Here is a 19,871-nt window from a genome sequence, read left to right as displayed (position 1 = left end):
CATGAGTAAAAGTCTTCCATAATGGTTCAAGTCTGAAGCCTCTCAGGCTTTGCTGGGATGGTATTCTTTTTCTTTGGGGCCTAACCAAATTAAGATAATCCTGGAAAAGTATAAAAATAGAATTGCAGAAAGCACAGGAAAATGAAAGAATAAGGAACAAAGTTGAATCTACAGACTTAGCATTTTTATAAGGTTTGGTAAAGGATATGTTTTGTGACCATAATTTTTGTGTAAGTTCTACCAGCTATAAAGATGTTTGAAAAGTTGATGTATGATTATTTAAATAATGCTTCTGACTGGGTTCCCTAGATAAGAGTGCAATTCATTACAGAGGCTTGTCCAGTGTGTGCTCTTTTCTAGAAAGGAAGGAAAGAAGCAGGAGAAGGCAGAGAAAAGCTGGGCAAGGATGTATCCGTGGCTGGAGACAAGCTGTAGTTTGATCACAGAAAAGCCCTGGAGTTGGATCCACCCTGTGGGAAGGGTTGGGCTTTTGAACCTCCGGGTTAGTCAGATATCACCTATGGGCTGGAAGGGCCACCCCTCAGGGGCTGCTGCTGCTGCTGCTAAGTCACTTCAGTCGTGTCTGACTCTGTGCGACCCCATAGACGGCAGCCCACCAGGCTCCCCCGTCCTTGGGATTCTCCAGGCAAGAACACTGGAGTGGGTCGCCATTTCCTTCTCCAATGCATGAAAGTGAAAAGTGAAAGTGAAGTCGCTCAGTCGTGTCCGACTCCTAGCAACCCCATGGACTGCAGCCTACCAGGCTCCTCTGTCCATGGGATTTTCCAGGCAAGAGTACTGGAGTGGGGTGCCATTGCCTTCTCCGCCTCAGGGGCTAAGGCTCCTATTTAGCTGAAGACAGTGCTCTAAAGGGCAGCTGGGTGCCTTTACACCTGACATTCTCCACAGGTGGGAGCACTGGCCAGGTAAAAGGGACCCAATGCCAGTCACCCAGGTAAGAGTGTTTAAAAATGCACAGACTTAATGGGTAAATGTCTCAATTCAGCTTTATAAAAACTATAAGTTGTAATTAGGGTTCTTCATGCATAGAAGATTTGAATGACTAAGAGGAACCACTTACTCAAAACAGGGAAAAGAACATCCTGGCAGGGTTAGCAGGCTGGCAGAACAGAGAGATCAGAGGGGAGTGTAGCAGAAAAGGAGATGAGGTCAGAAACACAGGCAGGAAGCAGATCATGAAAGGATTTACAGGCTAAGTTAGTAAGTTTGAGTTGTTTTCTGTGTAGATGAGAAGCATAGAAGAATTTTAATGAACGGGTGACACACTGATCAACGGTTTAGAAAGATGTTTCGATGACAGACGGTTCTCATTTAAATATCCATACATATTACACACACGACCACAGCACAATTTATCAACCCAAGTACTGGTCCTACCATTCGGAGATCTGGATCCAAGACAGTGTGGTTGTAGGAGAGAAGATCTTTCAGCTCTTGAGGAAAGTTACTTAAATGTTCCGGATAACAGTGACTAATCTGTAACAAAGCAAAAGCTCTTCTGAAGTTTTCCTTTCTCTCCTATAATTCATATGCACAGATTAAGGATGTTCTGCAACAGGAGAGTAAAAGGCTATGTTTCATAGAAGTAGATGCTCCAAGTCATCTCTTTCTCTTCTACACACTAGTCTCTCTCTCATATTTCTTCTAGTCTTAGTAAATTATATGACATGATTCAGAATCTGCTTTCATGATGAATGTGAAGAAAACAAATAGTTTGAAAGCTTTTTTTGCTCTGGTTGGTTCTGTGAAAAGTTCTAGTGAAATCCTCCAACTTAACGTAGGAGAAAAATAAAATTTGCAAAAAGGGAAAGTAAAAAAAAATTTTTTTTTTAATTAGGCTTCCACTTACAAATGGAATGAGATTGGGTATAAGTGGGAAAATATTCTGCAAACTGTGTGTAACAGCTGGTCTGTGATTTACTCCCCACCCCTGAAAAAAAATCTTCTTACCTGAGCCATAAACATCACCAGCTCTGCCAGTTCTTTGCTGGGTTTATTTGGTTGTAATTTGAAAATCTCCACATTGGATTTGTAGTGATTATATTGCTGTAGAAACTGTAAAAAAAATAAAATTTAAACTGGTCACCTTCTATTACAAGACTTTCTCAGTACAGAATAAGTTACTTAGAAATCGTTGATAGTGGCATTGAGAAAAAGATGTAGTAGAGGTATGTAAAAACACTGTTTTCCTTTATCACTATTCTTCAAAACAAGTTTTGAAAAATCTGTGCACATCACAGGTAATTTAAAGGCCCTTTCCCTTACCATTAGAAATCTAGGTGTAAAGGTATGAAGAACAGTGAAACAAGAGTCAAAGACTCGGATCTGGCTCTATACTGCCATTTACTATCTAAACGATCCTCTATTGTATTGTCTATGATATGGAGCCCCGAAACTTGCAAAAATATATGAATCAGAAAATGGGCAATAAAATGTAAAATTATACCTCAAGTACACAAAGCTCTCCAGTCAAAATTTCCTTCTTCCTTTAAATAATAATTATGATTTTACCCTGGAGTTCTAGATGTGTTAACAGGCAAAAGCAATAGACACACAGAAATAATACTGATAATAGTTCCCCTTTATTCAGTGCTTGCTATGTGCCAAACTCATGTACATTACTTCATTTAATTATGTTTAATCCTAATAACAAACCAATAATCTAATGCTGGAACTCCCGAACTGTCAGTTCTATGCCCTACACCCGCTTTTCATGCCTAGGTCAAGGCTTCAAACCATGTGTGTTTCTGTGAGATAGAGAAGGGGAGAGAATGGAGAAGAGGGGGAAGGGAAGTGGAGGGGAGAGAGAGGGACACCTAGAAACAGAATGAATATTTCTTTGTATTACCACTCCTGACTGGTTCAGTGAACTCCAAATTCACATATCCAATTGCCAGCTGAGCTGTCTAACAGACATCTTAAACTTAGCTTGGCCAAAAAACATGACCCCTGATTTCCCTCCAAAACTGCTAGGCCTCCAGTTTTCTCCAAGAGTAGGAATCAAAGAGGGAGGCCTGCAGTCCCTACGTGCTTCAGTTAAGACCCTACTTCTCTTGACTCCACAATACCACTGACAAGTGAAGAGAGGGCCCCATTACTCAGAGTGCTCCTGGCAAGATCCTTATCCCACTTCTTCCCCTAGATGACTAGAAAATAATTTAATTACAAAGGTATTTTTATCTGTATAGCTCACTACCATAGTCCCAGTACCTAGTACACAATAGGTACTAAATAGTATTTGTCAAATACCCAGACACAGAAATAAAAACACCTGAATCACTCTTCCTTCCTTTTTCCTTATCCCCCATGTACACTCCACCTGGAAGTTCTACTAGCTCCATTTCTCCATTTCCATGAGACCTAGTCTCAATCTGTTCACTTCTCTCCACTTCTGTTGATAATTCCAGTGGTACCACCAACCCTCACCTAGGCCATTCTGACAGCTATTACATTAGTTACCCTGCTTGCAATCTTTCTGCTCCACAACCTATAACCTCCAGAGTAAATTTTTAATAATATAAATCAGATCATGTCACACCTCTGCTTAACACTCTTCAATGGCTCCCTAACACACCAAGAGTAAACTCTTAACTCTTTACCTTGTTTTCAAGGGCCCCAAATGACCCAATCTCTGTCTGCCTGCATTTCCCAGGTCATATTACACTACCCTTATCTGTGCTCACTACATGTTAGCCACACTGGCCGCCTCTCTACCTTTTCTCCACTGAGAGCTTCTACACTTCCTATTCTCCCTATCTAGAATGCTCTTGATCTGCCTCAATATCATAGGAGAAAAGCCTTCCCTGTTTACGGCAGCCAAATCAACAGCCTCCAATCCTAACATATTCATATCCAGTTTTACTTTCTTCATAACTCTTACCACTCTATGTCTTCCATCATCAGAATATAAATCCAAGAGAAGAAGGCTCTCATATCTTTATCATTGCATCCTGAGTGCTTGGTGGTGACTGAGTTGGTAAGTCGTGTCTGACTTTTTGCAACCCCATGGCTTGCAGTGTGCCAGGCTCCTGGAAATTAGAATTTTCCAGGCAAGAATACTGAAGTGGGTTTCCATTTCCTTTTCCAGGGGATATTCCCAACCCAGGGATCAAACCTGTGTCTCCTGCATCTCCTGCTTGGCAGGTGGATTCTTTACCACTGAGCCACCTGGGAAGCCCAGTACCCTGAGTGCTTAGAACTATAAATACTAACACACAGGAGACACAGTACGTGTGAATTTGTATAAGAATTTCTTAAGGGAATGGATGGATAATCCTCTGAGGTAGGGATTAGCTCTTTGCACATTAAAATACACATAGGCTCAGGTGGTTAAATCTCTGATTATACAATTGGTCAATAGTAGGCCCAGAGTCGGAGAAGGCAATGGCAACCCACTCCAGTACTCTTGTCTGGAAAATCCCATGGATGGAGGAGCATGGTAGGCTGCAGTCCATAGGGTTGCTAAGAGTCGGACACGACTGAGCGACTTCACTTTCACTTTTCTCATTCATGCATTGGAGAAGGAAATGGCAACCCACTCCAGTGTTCTTGCCTGGAGAATCCCAAGGACGGGGGAGCCTGGTGGGCTGCTGTCTCTGGGGTCCACAGAGTCAGACACGACTGAAGCAACTTAGCAGCAGCAGGCCCAGAGTACAAAGTTAGTGCTGAAACCAGTGCTTTTAAATACAGCATTGTATAGACTCTCAACTATGCTTTGTCTAATGGTTTATGCTGGGCTGTGCTTAGTCGCTCAGTCACGTCCGATTCTTTGCAACCCCATGTACTGTAACCCGCCAGGCTCCTCCCACATGGGGATTTTCCAGGCAAGAATACTGAGTGGGTTGCCACGCCCTCTTCCAGGGGATCTTCCCAACACAGGGATCCAACCCAGGTCTACCGCATTACAGGTGGATTCTTTACGGTCTGAACCAGCAGGGAAGCCCCAAAATACTGGAGTGGGTAGCCTATCCCTTCTCCAGGGAAACTTCCCCACCCAGAAATCAAGTAAGGATCTCTTGCATTGCAGGCAGATTCTTTACCAGCTGAGCTACTGTGGAAGCCCCTAAGGTTTACACTGCTTTACACACCTCAAATCCTCACCTACATTACTTAACCTCTTGTATTTGTTCCTAACTCTTTATTTCCACTTCCTTGAATCTTTCAAAAGGCTCTCTCTGCTGGTGATCTAAACCACTGAGACCGCTATATGTGCTGCAGTCCACAGCATCACAAAGTTGGATTCGACTTAACTACTGAACAACAGTTCACATAAATACTTCCATGTGAAAACCTGGAGGAGGAGGGGAAATGAGAAGGGCAATCAAAAGATGAATAATTATGTTAGCCATTTGCACAAATAATTGTAGCAGATACCTGTTTAATGCCTGTCCGATAAATGGGTGTCTGAAGAAAGCACTTTCCAAATTAATACCAAAACCATCACTTTCATTTTGTCATTTCTCAGCGCGTAATGTTCACAGTTTGTATGAGGTCAGTATACAAAGCCCCTCACAGTCTGGATCTAATTCCTAATTTTCAACTTTGTCTTTTCCTGACTTCAATTCTGACATCCAGGTCATGCCAGCTTCTGATGAGACTGAATCTGGTTTTAAATATATATACCAAGCTAGAAAAGACCCTGATGCTGGGAAAGACTGAAAGCAGGAGGAGAAGGGGACAACAGTATGAGATGGTTGGATGGCATCACCGACTCAATGGACATGAGTTTGAGCAAGCTCCGGGAGATGGTGAAGGAAAGGGAAGCCTGGCATGTTGGAGTACATGGGTTCGCAAAGACTGGACACGGCTGAACGACTGAACACCACCACCACCACTAAGCAAGCTACTTGAGAATCCGCCCCCTTCCCAACACAGTCCCTGGCATAGAACGCCGGCTCCCGTAAACAGACTTAGATAGAAAGTATTCTAACAAAAGTTTCATCAAGTGTTAATGACTAATTCAATTTAGGGGTTTCAGAAAACAAAAGACTTGAGAAAGTTGTCTGGAAGTCGGAGGTTAAGGGGCGGAACATTTGTCTCTCCACCTCAATAAGGTCCGGAGATAAAGCAAAATGAGGTCTTTTAAAAGGTGTTTCTGTGGCAGCGGGGTCTACGAAGCAAGCAGAAAATGCAAACAGGCAGCAGATTTCAAGAGGTGGGAAAAGAACCCTGAGTCATGTCTCTCCCTTAACCTCTTTTCTCCTCGCGGGGAACCCCTGAACTTAAAGAGACGAACACGCGGCGAGCCAGAATCCCAGCTACATACTACGCTTCGCTATAGCCAGGCTATCAACCCGGGTTTCCAGCGTCAACGCGCCGCATTCCTACCTCCTCCACATAAGCCGGCGGGTCCCGCTTGATCAGATTCTGTAACTGCGGAAGGTTGCTGGGCAGCTTGTTATTGTTTCTGCTAGACATGTTGGCTGCTGACTGGCTCCGCGACGAGCAGTTTCAAGAAAACCCACAACGCTGGCAACTTCCAACCGTCTCGGGCGGTTCGGAGTCGTGCTTCCGTGTATGACCGGAAACAGCACATGGGTAGCTCTGCGAGCAGCGCCATCTTGGTTCTTACAGCGAGCTTAACTACGGGAACCTCAAAGTGTCAAACTTACTCTCGCGGTTTACTGATTTCCCCGCCCCTCATCCCCCCCTCCCCCCCGCCCCTCATCCCCCCCTCCCCCCCGCCCCTCATCCCCCCCCTCCCCCCCGCCCCGGCCAACCCTGCTACTACCTAGCGTTGCTGAAATAATCTGAAATGCAAAAACTCCCCCCACCACACACACAATAGTTTATTTCACTATCCCGACACTCTCATGAAACAGACAAATGAAAATTGTTACCAAAACAAACAAACAAACCCTCACAGCCGAAAGTTTTAAAGAAGGCTAAGCGCCGAAGAATTGATGTTCTTCAACAAAGCTGTTGAGAAGACTGTTGAGAGTCCCTTGGACTGAAAGGAGATCAAACCAGTCCATCCTAAAGGAAATCAGCCCTGAATATTCATTGGAAGGTCTGATGCTGAAGCTGAAACTCCAAAACTTTGGCCACCTGATGCGAAGTGAGTCATTGGAAAAGACCCTGATGCTGGGAAAGATTGGAGGCAGGAGGAGAAGGGGACGACAGAGGATGGAGATGGTTGGATGGCATCACCCACTCGATGGACATGAGTTTGAGTAAACTCTGGGAATTGGTGATGGATAGGGAAGCCTGCGGAGAAGGCAATGGCACCCCACTCCAGTACTCTTGCCTGGAAAATCCCATGGATGGAGGAACCTGGTAGGCTGCAGTCCATGGGGTCGCTGAGGGTCGGACACCACTGAGCGACTTCCCTTTCACTTTTCACTTTCATGCATTGGAGAAGGAAATGGCAACCCACTCCAGTGTTCTTGCCTGGAGAATCCCAGGGACGGAGGAGCCTGGTGGGCTGCCGTCTATGGGGTTGCACGGAGTCGGACACGACTGAAGCGACTTAGCAGCAACAGGGAAGCCTGGCGTGCCGCAGTCCATGGGGTCGCAAAGAGTCGGGCAAGACTGAACGACTGAACTGAACTGAACTGAAAGTTAGAAGCGAAGTGTCGATGGGGCGTAGATGGGTGGATGCGAGCTAAGTCGCTTCAGTCGTGTTCGACTCTGCGACCCTATGGACCGTAGCCCGTCAGGCTCCTCTGTCCATGGGATTTTCCAGGCAAGAATACTGGAATGGGTTGCCATTTCCTTCTCCAGGGCTCTTTTCTACCCAGGGCTTTTCTCTACCCAGGGATCTAACCCGCATTAATTGCATCTCGTGCATTGGCAGGCAGATTCTTTACCACTGGAGCCCCCTGGGAAGCCCCTGGGGAGTAGATAGCACTATCCTATTTTAGAGAGGGTGAAAAAGATCAATGAGGGGCATCAATTAGTTTTTCTGTATAATTTAAAATACCTGTTCTTGTGTTGTTTTTAATTGTTTCAACCCAAGTGGCACAGTGGTAAAGAATTTGCCTGCCAATGCAGGAGACACAGGAGATGCAGGTTGGATCCCTGGGTCGAGAAGATCCCCTGGAGAAGGAAATGGCAACCCTCCAGTATTCTTGCCTGGAGAATCCCATGGACAGAGGCCTGGAGGGCCACAGTACACAGGGCCGCAGAGTCTGACAGGGCTGAAGGGACTTAACAAGCACTCAACATGACTCAGGAAAAGAGTGGATAAAATATAGTCATGTTGACGGATTTAAAATGAATTTGTATTTAAAACACCACTCTTGTTATAACCTTTGTAAGTACTGTTCTCCAAGAGTTTTAAATTCAGATTCTGTTCATTCAAAGAGAGTACATTTCCACAATTTCAAAGTGTACAGAAATAAATATGTGGAGAATAAATTAATCCCTCACCCTGTTCCAAGCACTTCACTTATATTGAATCCTGAGAAGAACCCTCTAAAATAGGTGCTAAAATTACCCGTACTTTGCAGATGAAGAAACAGGCTTGGACAAGTTGACTGCCTAAGTTCATAGCAGGTGAGGAAGCTGGGATTTCAGTCCAGGCAGTCGTGATCATAACTAGATGAGAAAGAAAAATGTAGCCTGATACTTGTCAGCTGATTAGCTAGTCTGGCATCAAAATTTGGACAGTAGTACTCCCCTGCTTAATATAAGCAGTTTCACAGAACACCAGCTTCAGTCCAGGTCATCTGTGGCCATGTCTGAATGAGCCAAAAAACAAGACAACTCTGTAATCACATCTAGGCACAAGCAAGTTCAAGAACTCTGTGCAAACCACTTGCAGTTTTTCAGCTACACTTGGAGAAGGACTATCCTACCTATCATTGAACCAGGTACTTGTGAAATTATTAAGAAGTAAATGTAAACAATAATTTTTTTTAAAGCCCTTTCACAGATTTAAATTAAAAACATTGTTTTTGGTTGGTTGGATTAGTGAGGGAAAAAAAGCATTCTCAAAACAAAATATATTGAAATAATTTAATTCCTATCAAAATTAAAAGCTTATGTACTATGAATATTTAAGTCACAAAAATGTGACTTATGAGTTAAACACTTAGGCCATGTCATCAGCTTCTATTCGTATTCTACATCAGGCACTAGGGTAAGTGTTTGTCTGTTTTTGTTTTGTTTTTGGACATGCCTCTTGGCTTTCAGAATTTAGTTTCCCAAACAGGGATCAAACCCAGGCCAGTGGTGAAAGAGTCCTAACCACTGGGCCACAGGGAATTCCCTAGGGTAAGTGTTTTGAATACAAAAATAAGTGTTTTGAATACAAAAATAAATAAATTTCACCCTCAGGATATTCAGAGACTAATGAGAGAAAAATGGAAAATACATTCTTATAATGAATGACAGAGCAATGGAAGCAATAGAGAAGACAATCTAGCCCAGAAGAATTAGCATGTTTCACTGGATCATGGAAAAAGGAAGAGAGTTCCAGAAAAACATCTATTTCTGCTTTCTTGACTATGCCAAAGCCTTTGACTGTGTGGATCACAATAAACTGTGGAAAATTCTGAAAGAGATGGGAATACCAGACCACCTGACCTGCCTCTTGAGAAACCTATATGCAGTTCAGGAAGCAACAGTTAGAACTGGACATGGAACAACAGACTGGTTCCAAATAGGAAATGGAGTATGTCAAGGCTGTCTATTGTCACCCTGCTTAATTAACTTACATGCAGAGTACATCATGAGAAACGCTGGGCTGGAAAAAGCACAAGCTGGAATCAAGATTGCCGGGAAAAATATCACTAACCTCAGATATGCAGATGACACCACCCTTATGGCAGAAAGTGAAGAGGAACTAAAAAGCTCTTGATGAAAGTGAAAGTGGAGAGTGAAAAAGTTGGTTTAAAGCTCAACATTCAGAAAACAAAGATCATGGCATCTGGTCCCATCACTTCATGGGAAATAGATGGGGAATCAGTGGAAACAGTGTCAGACTTTATTTTTTTGGGCTCCAAAATCACTGCAGATGGTGACTGCAGCCATGAAATTAAAAGACACTTACTCCTTGGAAGGAAAGTTATGACCAACCTAGATAGCATATTCAAAAGCAGAGATATTACTTTGCCAAAAAAGGTCCGTCTAGTCAAGGCTATCGTTTTTCCTGTGGTCATGTATGGATGTGAGAGTTGGATGTGAAGAAAGCTGAGCGCCGAAGAATTGATGCTTTTGAACTGCGGTGTTGGAGAAGACTCTTGAGAGTCCCTTGGACTGCAAGGAGATTCAACCAGTGCATTCTGAAGGAGATCAGCCCTGGGATTTCTTTGGAAGGAATGATGCTAAAGCTGAAGCTCCAGTACTTTGGCCACCTCATGTGAAGAATTAACTCATTGGAAAAGACTCTGATGCTGGGAGGGATTGGGGGTGGGAGGAGAAGGGGACGACAGAGGATAAGATGGCTGGATGGCATCACTGACTCAATGGACATGAGTTTGGGTGAACTCCGGGAGTTGGTGATGGACAGGGAGGCCTGGCGTGTTGTGATTCATGGGGTCGCAAAGAGTTGGACATGACTGAGCAACTGAACTGGCTGACAGCTGTGAAATTAGTTTCACACTATTTGATTGAAATTTTTGATGATGAGGAGTTGTTTTTTTTTTTTTTCGGAGAAGGGAAAGAATGATTTTCTACATAAAGAAAATGACCAGTATAAAGGTGTGACGGCTTGGAAAACTCTGGTGGAATTAAAGGATGACCAGAAGTCTGGATGTGACTCATGGTTGGGAGGAGGTGTGCAGCAGGGAAGGAGCTGAGGAAAATGAGTCAGGTGAGGTTATGCAGTCCTGATGATGAAAGGCTTTACATGCCCATCAGGAGGGCACATGAGTCTGCTCATTTTACCCCAAACACCCTGAAGCTGGACTTTTTGTTGTTATTGTTGTTAGATGAGAAGACTAAGACTGAGAGTGTTTAATTGAATATGTATTTTCTTCTTCTTTTTTTGTCTACACCTTGAGGCATGTGGAATCTCAGTTACCCAACCAGGGATCTGAACCCACATCCTTTGCCTTGCAAATTGGACTCTTAACCACTGGACCACCAGGTAAGTCTGAATATGTATTTTGAATGGCTAACTAAATATGTATTTTTAAAATGTTAAATACTGGCTGCTTGCAAAGTTGCTTCAGTTGTATCTGACTCTTTTCAACCCTATGGACTGTAGCCTGCCAGACTCCACTGTCCATGGGATTCTTTAGGCAAGAATCTTGAAGTGGGTTGCTATGCCCTTGTCCAGGGGATCTTCCTGGCCCAGGGATCAAACCCAGTTCTCCTGTGTCTCCTGCATTGCAGGCAGATTCTTTACTGCTGAGCCACCAGGAAAGCCCCAGATAATAGCTTAAACACAAGTAATTTAAGTGTAATACAGTGTACATATGTTTAGTATATATTAGCCAGATCAACACTGAAAAAACTCCATATTCACTTCTGAACTTAATCTTGAATTGGCAAAGGAATGTTCCATCTTTTTATGATCCCCAAATGATTTTTAACCTAAAGTGAATTATTCTAGAAGAGAAAATCTTTATATCGTTGTAAAAAAGAGACTATTATAAAATGGATCATAATATGTGGATTCAAACGGCTTTAAAAATGTCTTATTTGAAGGAGACTAGACTCAGTTCAGTTCAGTTGCTCAGTCGTGTCCAGCTCTTTGTGACTGCATGGACTGCAACACACCAGGCTTCCCTGTCCATCACCAACTCCCAGAGTTTACTCAAACCCATGTCCACTGAGTCGGTGATGCCACCCAACCATCTCATCCTCTGTCGTCCCCTTCTCCTCTTGCCTTCAATCTTTACCAGCATCAGGGTCTCTTCAAATAAGTCAGTTCTTCACATTAGGTGGCCAAAGTATTGGAATTTCAGCTTCGACATCAGTCCTTCCAGTGAATATTCAGGACTGATTTCCTTTAGGATGGACTGGTTGGATCTCCTTGCAGTCCAAGGGACTCTCAAGAGTCTTCTCCAACACCACAGTTCAAAAGCATCAGTTCTTTGGTGCTCAGCTTTCTTTATGGTCCAACTCTCACACCCATACATGACTACTGGAAAAACCATAGCTTTGACTAGATGAACCTTTGTTGGCAAAGTAATGTCTCTGCTTTTGAATATGCTATCTAGGTTGGTCACAACTTTCCTTCCAAGGAGCAAGCGTCTTTTAATTTCATGGCTGCAATCACCATCTTCAGTGATTTTGGAGCCCCCTAAAACAAAGTCTCTCACTGTTTCCACTGTTTCCCCATCTATTTGCCATGAAGTGATGGGACCAGATGCCATGATCTTAGTTTTCTGAATGTTGAGTTTTAAGCCAACTTTTCACTCTCCTTTCACTTTCATCAAGAGGCTCTTCAATTCCTCTTTACTTTCTGCCATAAGGGTGGTATTATCTGCATATCTGAGGTTATTGATATTTCTCCTGGCATTCTTGATTCCAGCTTGTGCTTCTTCCAGCCCAGCATTTCTCATGATGTACTCTGCATATAAGTTAAATAAGCAGGGTGACAATATATAGCCTTGATGTACTCGTTTCCTGATTTGGGACTAGAGGGACTAGACTAGAGGGCTATTTTAAATTTTTTTCCAAAAGAAACACACTTTTGACTTATATCTCTTTTTGGGGTGCCTTTTTGGCGATAGTCCAGACAGCAGTTTGAGCACCATTCTTGAGCCATTAAATCTCTATTACAAGGACATTAATAGGAAGGAGGGAGGTGGGAGAGGGCAAAATGGTCACCTCCCAGCTGAATTAGTCCTACTTAGGAAAGTTCCAAACAGTATAATGCTTTTTTAAAAAATCTGTCACACAGTTTGTCTTGATTGCTTTGCTCAGGTTTTCTCTAGTTGCCGAGAGCAGGGGCTGCTCATTGTTGCAGTGCATGGGCTTCTCAATGAGGTGGCTTCTCTTGTTGAGGATCACAGACTCTAGGACGTGCGGACTTCAGTTGTTGCAGCTACTGGGCTCGAGAGCACAGACTCAATAGATGTGGCACGCACGCTTAGTTTCTCCACGGCATGTGGAATCTTCCCAGACCAGGGATTGAACCTGTGCCCCTTGCATTGGCAGGCGGATTCTTTACCACTACTGCCACCTGGGAAGTCCTGTATCCTTTCAAATCAAAACCCTATGCATCCTTCAAGACTTCTCTCAAATACGTCGTCCATCCTCATGAAGCGTTTCTTCAGTCATCAAAATAAACATGACCTTCCTTTAGTTACAGCCTCATTGTATAAGAAACAGGCTACAAAGTATACAATGTGGTAAGTTTTGATATATGTTTACACCCATGAACCCATCATTACAATCAGGATAATGAGGATATTCATTATCCAAGTTTCCTTTTGCTGCACCATCCCAGACAAGCACGCATCCGCTTTCTGTCACCATAAATAAGTTTGCACTTGCAGAAATTTTATACAAACGGAATCATACAGTATCTGTTCTTTTGTGTCAGACTTCTTTCACTTTTAAGTATTTAAAAATGTGTCCATGTTGTGTATATGAATAGTTCACCCCTTTTATTTTTAGGTAGCCTTCCATGGTATGGATATACTGTAATTTGTTTATCTGTAATTTGTTTATTGAATATTTGGGTAGTGTCCAGTTTGGCGTTATCAATATTTGTGTTCAGCTCTTTATATAGATATGTGTTTTCTTTTCTCTTGGTGAGTGCCTAAGAGTGGAATGCTAGACCATGACAGGTTTGTATTTAACTTAAATACCAGTTAGTCTTTTGTTTCCACCATTCCACCAAAACTGTTTTTATTAAGGTCACTGATCACTTTAATGTTGCCAAGTCCAAAGGTCAGTTTTCATCCATTGTCTTACCCGCAGCACTGGGTGTACAGTTGGTCTCGCCCTCCTTCTGGAAACATATTTGGTAATTAATTGTCCTTTACATGGTCTCTCTGCTTCTTCCCTTGCCTCACTATCATGTATTGGTATTGGTATCATGTATCTTGTGTTGGTGACCAGAGGGATCCTTAAATAGATTCAGTTACTCTTCTAGCTCCCCTTCTCTCTCAGATTTAAAGCTAAAGCAAGTCCTTCAGGAACACAGAAGATGGTGTATAACCTGACCCCACCTTACCTTTCTGGGCTCCCCTCCCCATCATGCTCCTCTTTGTCTACTCTGCCCTGGCCTTGTAGCTGCCTTCATGGTGTCCAGCCTCAGGGCTTCACGTTTCCTGTTTGCCCTCTCGTAAGCACCACACGTCTGGCTCCCTTATTTTCCTCAGTTCTCTGCTCAAGTGACATCTTTTTAGGGAGGCTTTCCCTGACCTCCCATCCTGCCTCCCCTCCCCACACTCCTTTCTCCTGCTTTATTTTCCTCTTTTACCCTTAAAAGCCTCTGGCATAATATGTATTCGCTAGCTTAATTGTTTTTTTTTTGGCTTTCTGCATAGATGAGTTTAATAAGGACCCTATCTTGTTCACTGCTCTGTCCTCCATACTCGGAGCCATGCATGGGCCATAGTAGGTAATCAGCTAATATTTGTTGAAGGAATGAACAAATCATTTCTAGTCTTCCAGTGCAATGGCACCCCACTCCAGTACTCTTGCCTGGAAAATCCCATGGACGGAGGAGCCTGGTAGGCTACAGTCCATGGGGTCGCCAGAGTCGGACATGACTGAGCGACTTCACTTTCACTTTTCACTTTCATGCATTGGAGAAGGAAATGGCGACCCACTCCAGTGTTCTTGCTTGGAGAATCCCAGGGACGGGGAAGCCTGGTGGGCTGCCGTCTATGGGGTCGCATAGAGTCGGACACGACTGAAGTGACTTAGCAGCAGTCTTCCAGTTCTTCGTTTGTGTGATTTATTAACGTAAGAACTGAGCAAAGTTTTCCTCAAAATCAGTGAGTGACTAACATGCAAATTCTACTTATTGTTTCATTAGAAACCAGTGATGGTGACTATGTTCAGAAAAGCCAGGTAGGTGCCTGATAGTCTATTTCTAATTAAAATATTTTTAATTGTTAGATTGGCCACTGGAGGGAGCTCTTGCATTTCTTTTTAACAAGAAAATTATACTATTTGACTAAATACATACTGGCAACCCACTCCAGTACTCTTGCCTGGAGAATCCTATGGATGGAGGAACCTGGTAGCTTACAGTCCATGGGGTCGCAAAGAGTCGGACACAACTGGGCAATTTCACTTTCACTTTATACACAATAGGAAACTGGTATTGGAAGAAATTTTATTTTTCATATTTTCATCAGTTCTTTTAATTTTTTATTTTCCTTTTCCCTCCTCTCTTTCCAGATTTGTTGTTGCTGTTGTTCAGTCGCTAGGTCGTGTTTGACTTTTTGTGACCCCATGGACTGCAGCATGCCAGGCGCTTCTGTTTCCCACTGTCTCCCAGAGTTTGCTCAAATTCTTTCCAGCTTTATTGTGAGTTTTATCCACAATCCCATCTATCCTCTCCTCTTTGTTGGGTTGGCCTTCAGGCGTATCTATCAATCCCAGGCTCAACATGGACTAGTTCCACCATCTTTCTTGAATTTTTTTGTCTTAAACCACAGTAGCCAAGTTCAGAAAGTCAAAGTATTTCTCAGAAACCAGCTAACGGTTTTTATGTTCTATGTGGTTAAACCTAAAACCTCAAAGCAAGGTAACATTTCAGCTTTCTTGGAGTGAATGATTTTGCACATAGAGAAGAGAGTAACCAGTTCCTTTGTAGATAGACCACTGCATATTGTATCATCTTTTAATGCGGTCCAGTGGTTAAGATTCTGCACTTCCACTGAAGGGGACCCAAGTTCCATTATTGGTCAGTGAGCTAAGATCTTACATGCCACACGGTCAAAAATAAATGTATAAAAATGTAATATTAAAAATAGCAAATAACAAATAAACTAATCTCATTATGGGTAACTGAAACAAAGATTTGTTTTTATGCTTTTGCCAGATTTCTTGAGTGTGCCAGCTAAACCTGATGTTATTCACTGCCTAATTCTGTAAAAATCTACTGTTACTGCTGGATTAATTTAGTCTGTGTAAGACTGTTTATCTGACTGAATTTGGATGATCCAGATTTTCACAGTTATTGGACTCCATTAGGAAATTTTTCCTTTTGGGTCTCCAAATCTCCTATTACCACTACATAATTTTTTCATTTTATGGGAAATAGGGTAGGCTGTGGATAGTATTTTTAAAGTGCTTAAGCAAGGTATAAGATTTTGGGGTCCTTTTTCAGAAGATGAGTTATAGTAAGGAGAGAAAACATGTGATATATATAAATTCCCTATTTCTTTCTTTGCTTATAAATTACGCTTGCTTGCTTTTTAAAAACTTTCCATAAATTTTTAGGGAGAAAAATGTTCCTCTATGACCCAAATGATATAACCGTTGTGGAGAGATGTCCTTGAGCATCCACAACATCAAGGATTCTATTTTTGGGGGTGGAAATAAATGAAATTGATGAGAACACTTTTCACTACTCCCCTGGAATGTTCTCCTGATTATATCCTCATAGACTCAGTCCCTCTTTTGTCTGTCCCCAACCTGGGGGACCCACAGGGATAACCAGACAATTGGAAAATTCCACTTTAAAGTTGAAAGATGGAGTAATGTGAGAACTACCTGGACATTACTTGGCATCAGACTTGCTGGAGAAGAAAGAATGAAACTTTTTGAAGTCTTCCAATTTCCAGCTCATGTTATCAAAATTATCTAAGATTAGAGAAATGGGCTTCTCATATTTCAGCAGTCCTAAACTATTTCCGCAGTTTATCTTAAAATACAACTAAATTTTTTAAAGCAGTACAGGGGGCATCAATGTAAAAGGTGACCAGTTTAAGGTGTCCATTAAGCAAAAACTGTGGTGTACCAGGCAGAAAGCTAAAAAGGGATAGTGTTTGGTGTGTGTTAGTCACTCAGTCATGTCTGACTCTTTGGGACCCCATGGACCGTATGGACTGTAGCTTTCCAGGTTCCTTTGTCCATGGAATTCTCCAGGCAAGACTACTGGAGTGGGTTGCCATTTCCTTCTTCAGGGGATCTTCCTGACCCAGAACTCGAACCTGGCTCTCCTGCACTGTAGGCAGATTCTTTACTGTCTGAGCCACCAGGGAAGTCCTGGTGTTTGGGGAGCCCTTAGAGATTATAATCTCTTGTGCTTTGGCAGTTAAAGAAGCAGCCATGAGACTTAGCTCCACGGTCCATGAGTGGCAGGACCAGAAATTTCTTCTAGTCTCTTGATTTTGAGGCTCTTGGTTGTTCTTCCATCTGAAAGTTTTCTCTCAGTGTCAAAAGTCTGTGTTGGGGGATATAGGAGATACTCATAAAGATAATAGCAGCTAATACTTATTGATTCAAATTTTAAAAAGTGTATGTAACTTGCATCATTTGGGTTCTCTGGCAGGCACTGAGACAGAATCAGATATGCAAGAGGTGTATTGTTGGTGACCTTTGTAAGAATAAAAGTGGGAGGAAGCAGAATTGGGCAGAGACTGTCTCAGACTGGGATGCAGTCCTGCCAAAGTTTTAGTCAATCCAGTGGGGAGCTCCTGATGAAAGCTGCCCATCTGGTGGAAATGATAGGGTTCTAGTATTTCTTCTATACTCAGTCATCGGCTGGAGGGTACCCAGTGAGAGCATGGCCTCAGCTCAAAATCTGGGGTAAGTCCACGGTTCTGCAGCTGGAGGTGGTCAGTTAACCACCCTTACTGGGGCTAAATAGCAAGTTCTTCATTGTTGTTGGTTCTTTTCCTTGGCTGTACTGCTTAGCATGTGGGATTGTAGTTCCCCAATCAGGGATCAAACCTGTGCCCCCTGCATTGGAAGCATGGAGTCTTAACCCTTGGGCCACCAGGGAAGTCCTACAAGTTCTCTGTTGAAGGGTAACCCAAGCAGCACATCTCCAAGGCTGCCATATAACCCAAGTGGCCCCAAAGATCTGTTTTTCTGGAGTTACCTTCAATATCCAAATAAAGTGACCTAAGCCCTGGTTCCCTCAATTATGAAAAGTTTAAAATCTTTCTTAATATTTTTAGAGTCCCAGGCAGGCTGGCATTTAAAACTAAATGTTACACACCAGTGGTTTAAAGCTGACTATCCCACTATAGGAGATTTCTCACTGATACTCCATACCTTTATTATTGCAACCTGCTGTCTTTTTTTTTTTTTTTTTAAGATTTTCTTTTTTGAAGTGGACCATGGTGACTGCAGCCATGAAATTAAAAGACGCTTACTCCTTGGAAGGAAAGTTATGACCAACCTAGGTAGCATATTCAAAAGCAGAGACATTACTTTGCCAACAAAGGTTCGTCTAGTCAAGGCTATGGTTTTTCCTGTGGTCATGTATGGATGTGAGAGTTGGACTGTGAACAAGGCTGAGTGCCGAAGAACTGATGCTTTTGAACTGTGGTGTTGGAGAAGACTCTTGAGAGTCCCTTGGACTGCAAGGAGATCCAACCAGTCCATTCTGAAGGAGATCAGCCCTGGGATTTCTTTGGAAGGAATGATGCTAAAGCTGAAACTCCAATACTTTGGCCACCTCATGCGAAGAGTTGACTCATTGGAAAAGACTCTGATGCTGGGAGGGATTGGGGGCAGGAGGAGAAGGGGACAACAGAGGATGAGATGGCTGGATGGCATCACTGACTCCATGGATGTGAGTCTCAGTGAACTCCGGGAGTTGGTGATGGACAGGGAGGCCTGGTGTGCTGCGATTCATGGGGTCGCATAGAGTCGGACACGACTGAGCGACTGATCTGATCTGATCTGATTTCCTAAAAGTCTTTATTGAATTTGTTACAATATTGCTTCTGCTTTATGTTTGTTTGTTTGTTTGTTTGTTTTTTTGGCTGCAAGGTATGTGGGATCGTGGCTCCCTAACCAAGGATTGAATCCGCACCCCCTGCATTGGAAAGCAAAATCTTAACCACTGGACTGCCAAGGAATTCCCCCTGCTGTTATTTTTACAGCAGGCTTTGACTCCCATCTCCTTTGGCCTCTCTTTTTGCTGTTCTAGGATTCCCAACACCCTCCCTGCCTGTCAGAGGTTAATTTCTGTTTCCTTATTATTTGGGGGAAATTTAGCTGACTTTCACTTTAACTTCCATTCCATAAAAACCCCTAGCTAGTCTTGCCCTAATCAAAAGCCCCATACCAGAGACATCTGCTTTGAGATATGTTCTGACGGTTTTAATATGGTAGAAGTGATTGCTGGCATCTCTCTTTTTAAGTAACATGTTTTTTCCTGTTAATGATTTCCCTTGACATTTCTCCTCTCACATGAATAGATTGTGATACTAGTTCCCTTTTCTGGAGGAAGTTCAGGTTGTCTACTCAGACAGTGAAGGGAAGCTGATGGTAGGTGGTTGGGCCTACTTGGTCCCACACGCTACACAGAAGGCCTCATTCCCTGGAGATAGAAGTACCAGCAAATTTTCCTTTTTGTTGTTGCTTTTTTTTTTTGTAAAACAAATTCCTTATGAAAACAGTCTGCTTGAAGCAGTAAAGTGAAATAGCATATTTAAAGGATGAGATTTTTTAAATTATATAGCAAATTTTATAGTATTATAAATTTTGTATAGTATTATCTGACACCTTTCCCTCTAATCCTTTGCCAGTTTGTCTCAGTTCACAATCTCATTCACAGATCTTGACTTGATTACTCATTTGTGATTCACTTACCTCCCTAAAATACAGGGTCAAACCCCAGCCTGGAAACTTGGTGCAAAATGCCTCAGGTGATCTTTTAGCCGGGTAACTGCCTAGGAGCTCATTAACTCCTTGTAAGGAAGCTTGCCAGAAAAGGCAATGGCAACCCACTCCAGTACTCGCCTGGAAAATCCCATGGACAGGGATGGAGGAGCCTGGTGGGCTGCAGTCCATGGGGTCACGAAGAGTCA

The 19,871-nt window shown here is 42.9% G+C and overlaps 1 protein-coding gene across 2 annotated transcripts in view; it reads right to left on the bottom strand.

Annotated features, from left to right (window-relative positions):
* Positions 1-6,539, bottom strand: part of SDAD1 (SDA1 domain containing 1) — a 30,622-nt gene extending 24,083 nt beyond the window's left edge. For both annotated transcript variants that reach the window (XR_015165283.1, XM_086405345.1), the window contains exons 1-3: positions 6,349-6,539; positions 1,972-2,076; positions 1,399-1,497 (exon numbers count right to left, since the gene is read on the bottom strand). Coding sequence is in view for 1 of the 2 variants with exons in the window: in XM_086405345.1 (XP_086261471.1) it covers positions 1,399-1,497; positions 1,972-2,076; positions 6,349-6,438 (294 nt within the window). In the remaining variant the exon portion in view is untranslated. The remainder of the gene's footprint in view (positions 1-1,398; positions 1,498-1,971; positions 2,077-6,348) is intronic.
* Positions 6,540-19,871: the final 13,332 nt, after the last annotated feature.

Source organism: Bos grunniens, chromosome 6, assembly GCF_055505025.1.
Source record: "Bos grunniens cultivar Pamir isolate PY7600 chromosome 6, Bosgru_T2T1.0, whole genome shotgun sequence".
Lineage (NCBI taxonomy): Eukaryota > Metazoa > Chordata > Mammalia > Artiodactyla > Bovidae > Bos > Bos grunniens.
Note: the sequence above shows the minus strand (reverse complement) of the source record. Positions and strands in the feature narration are given on the sequence as shown.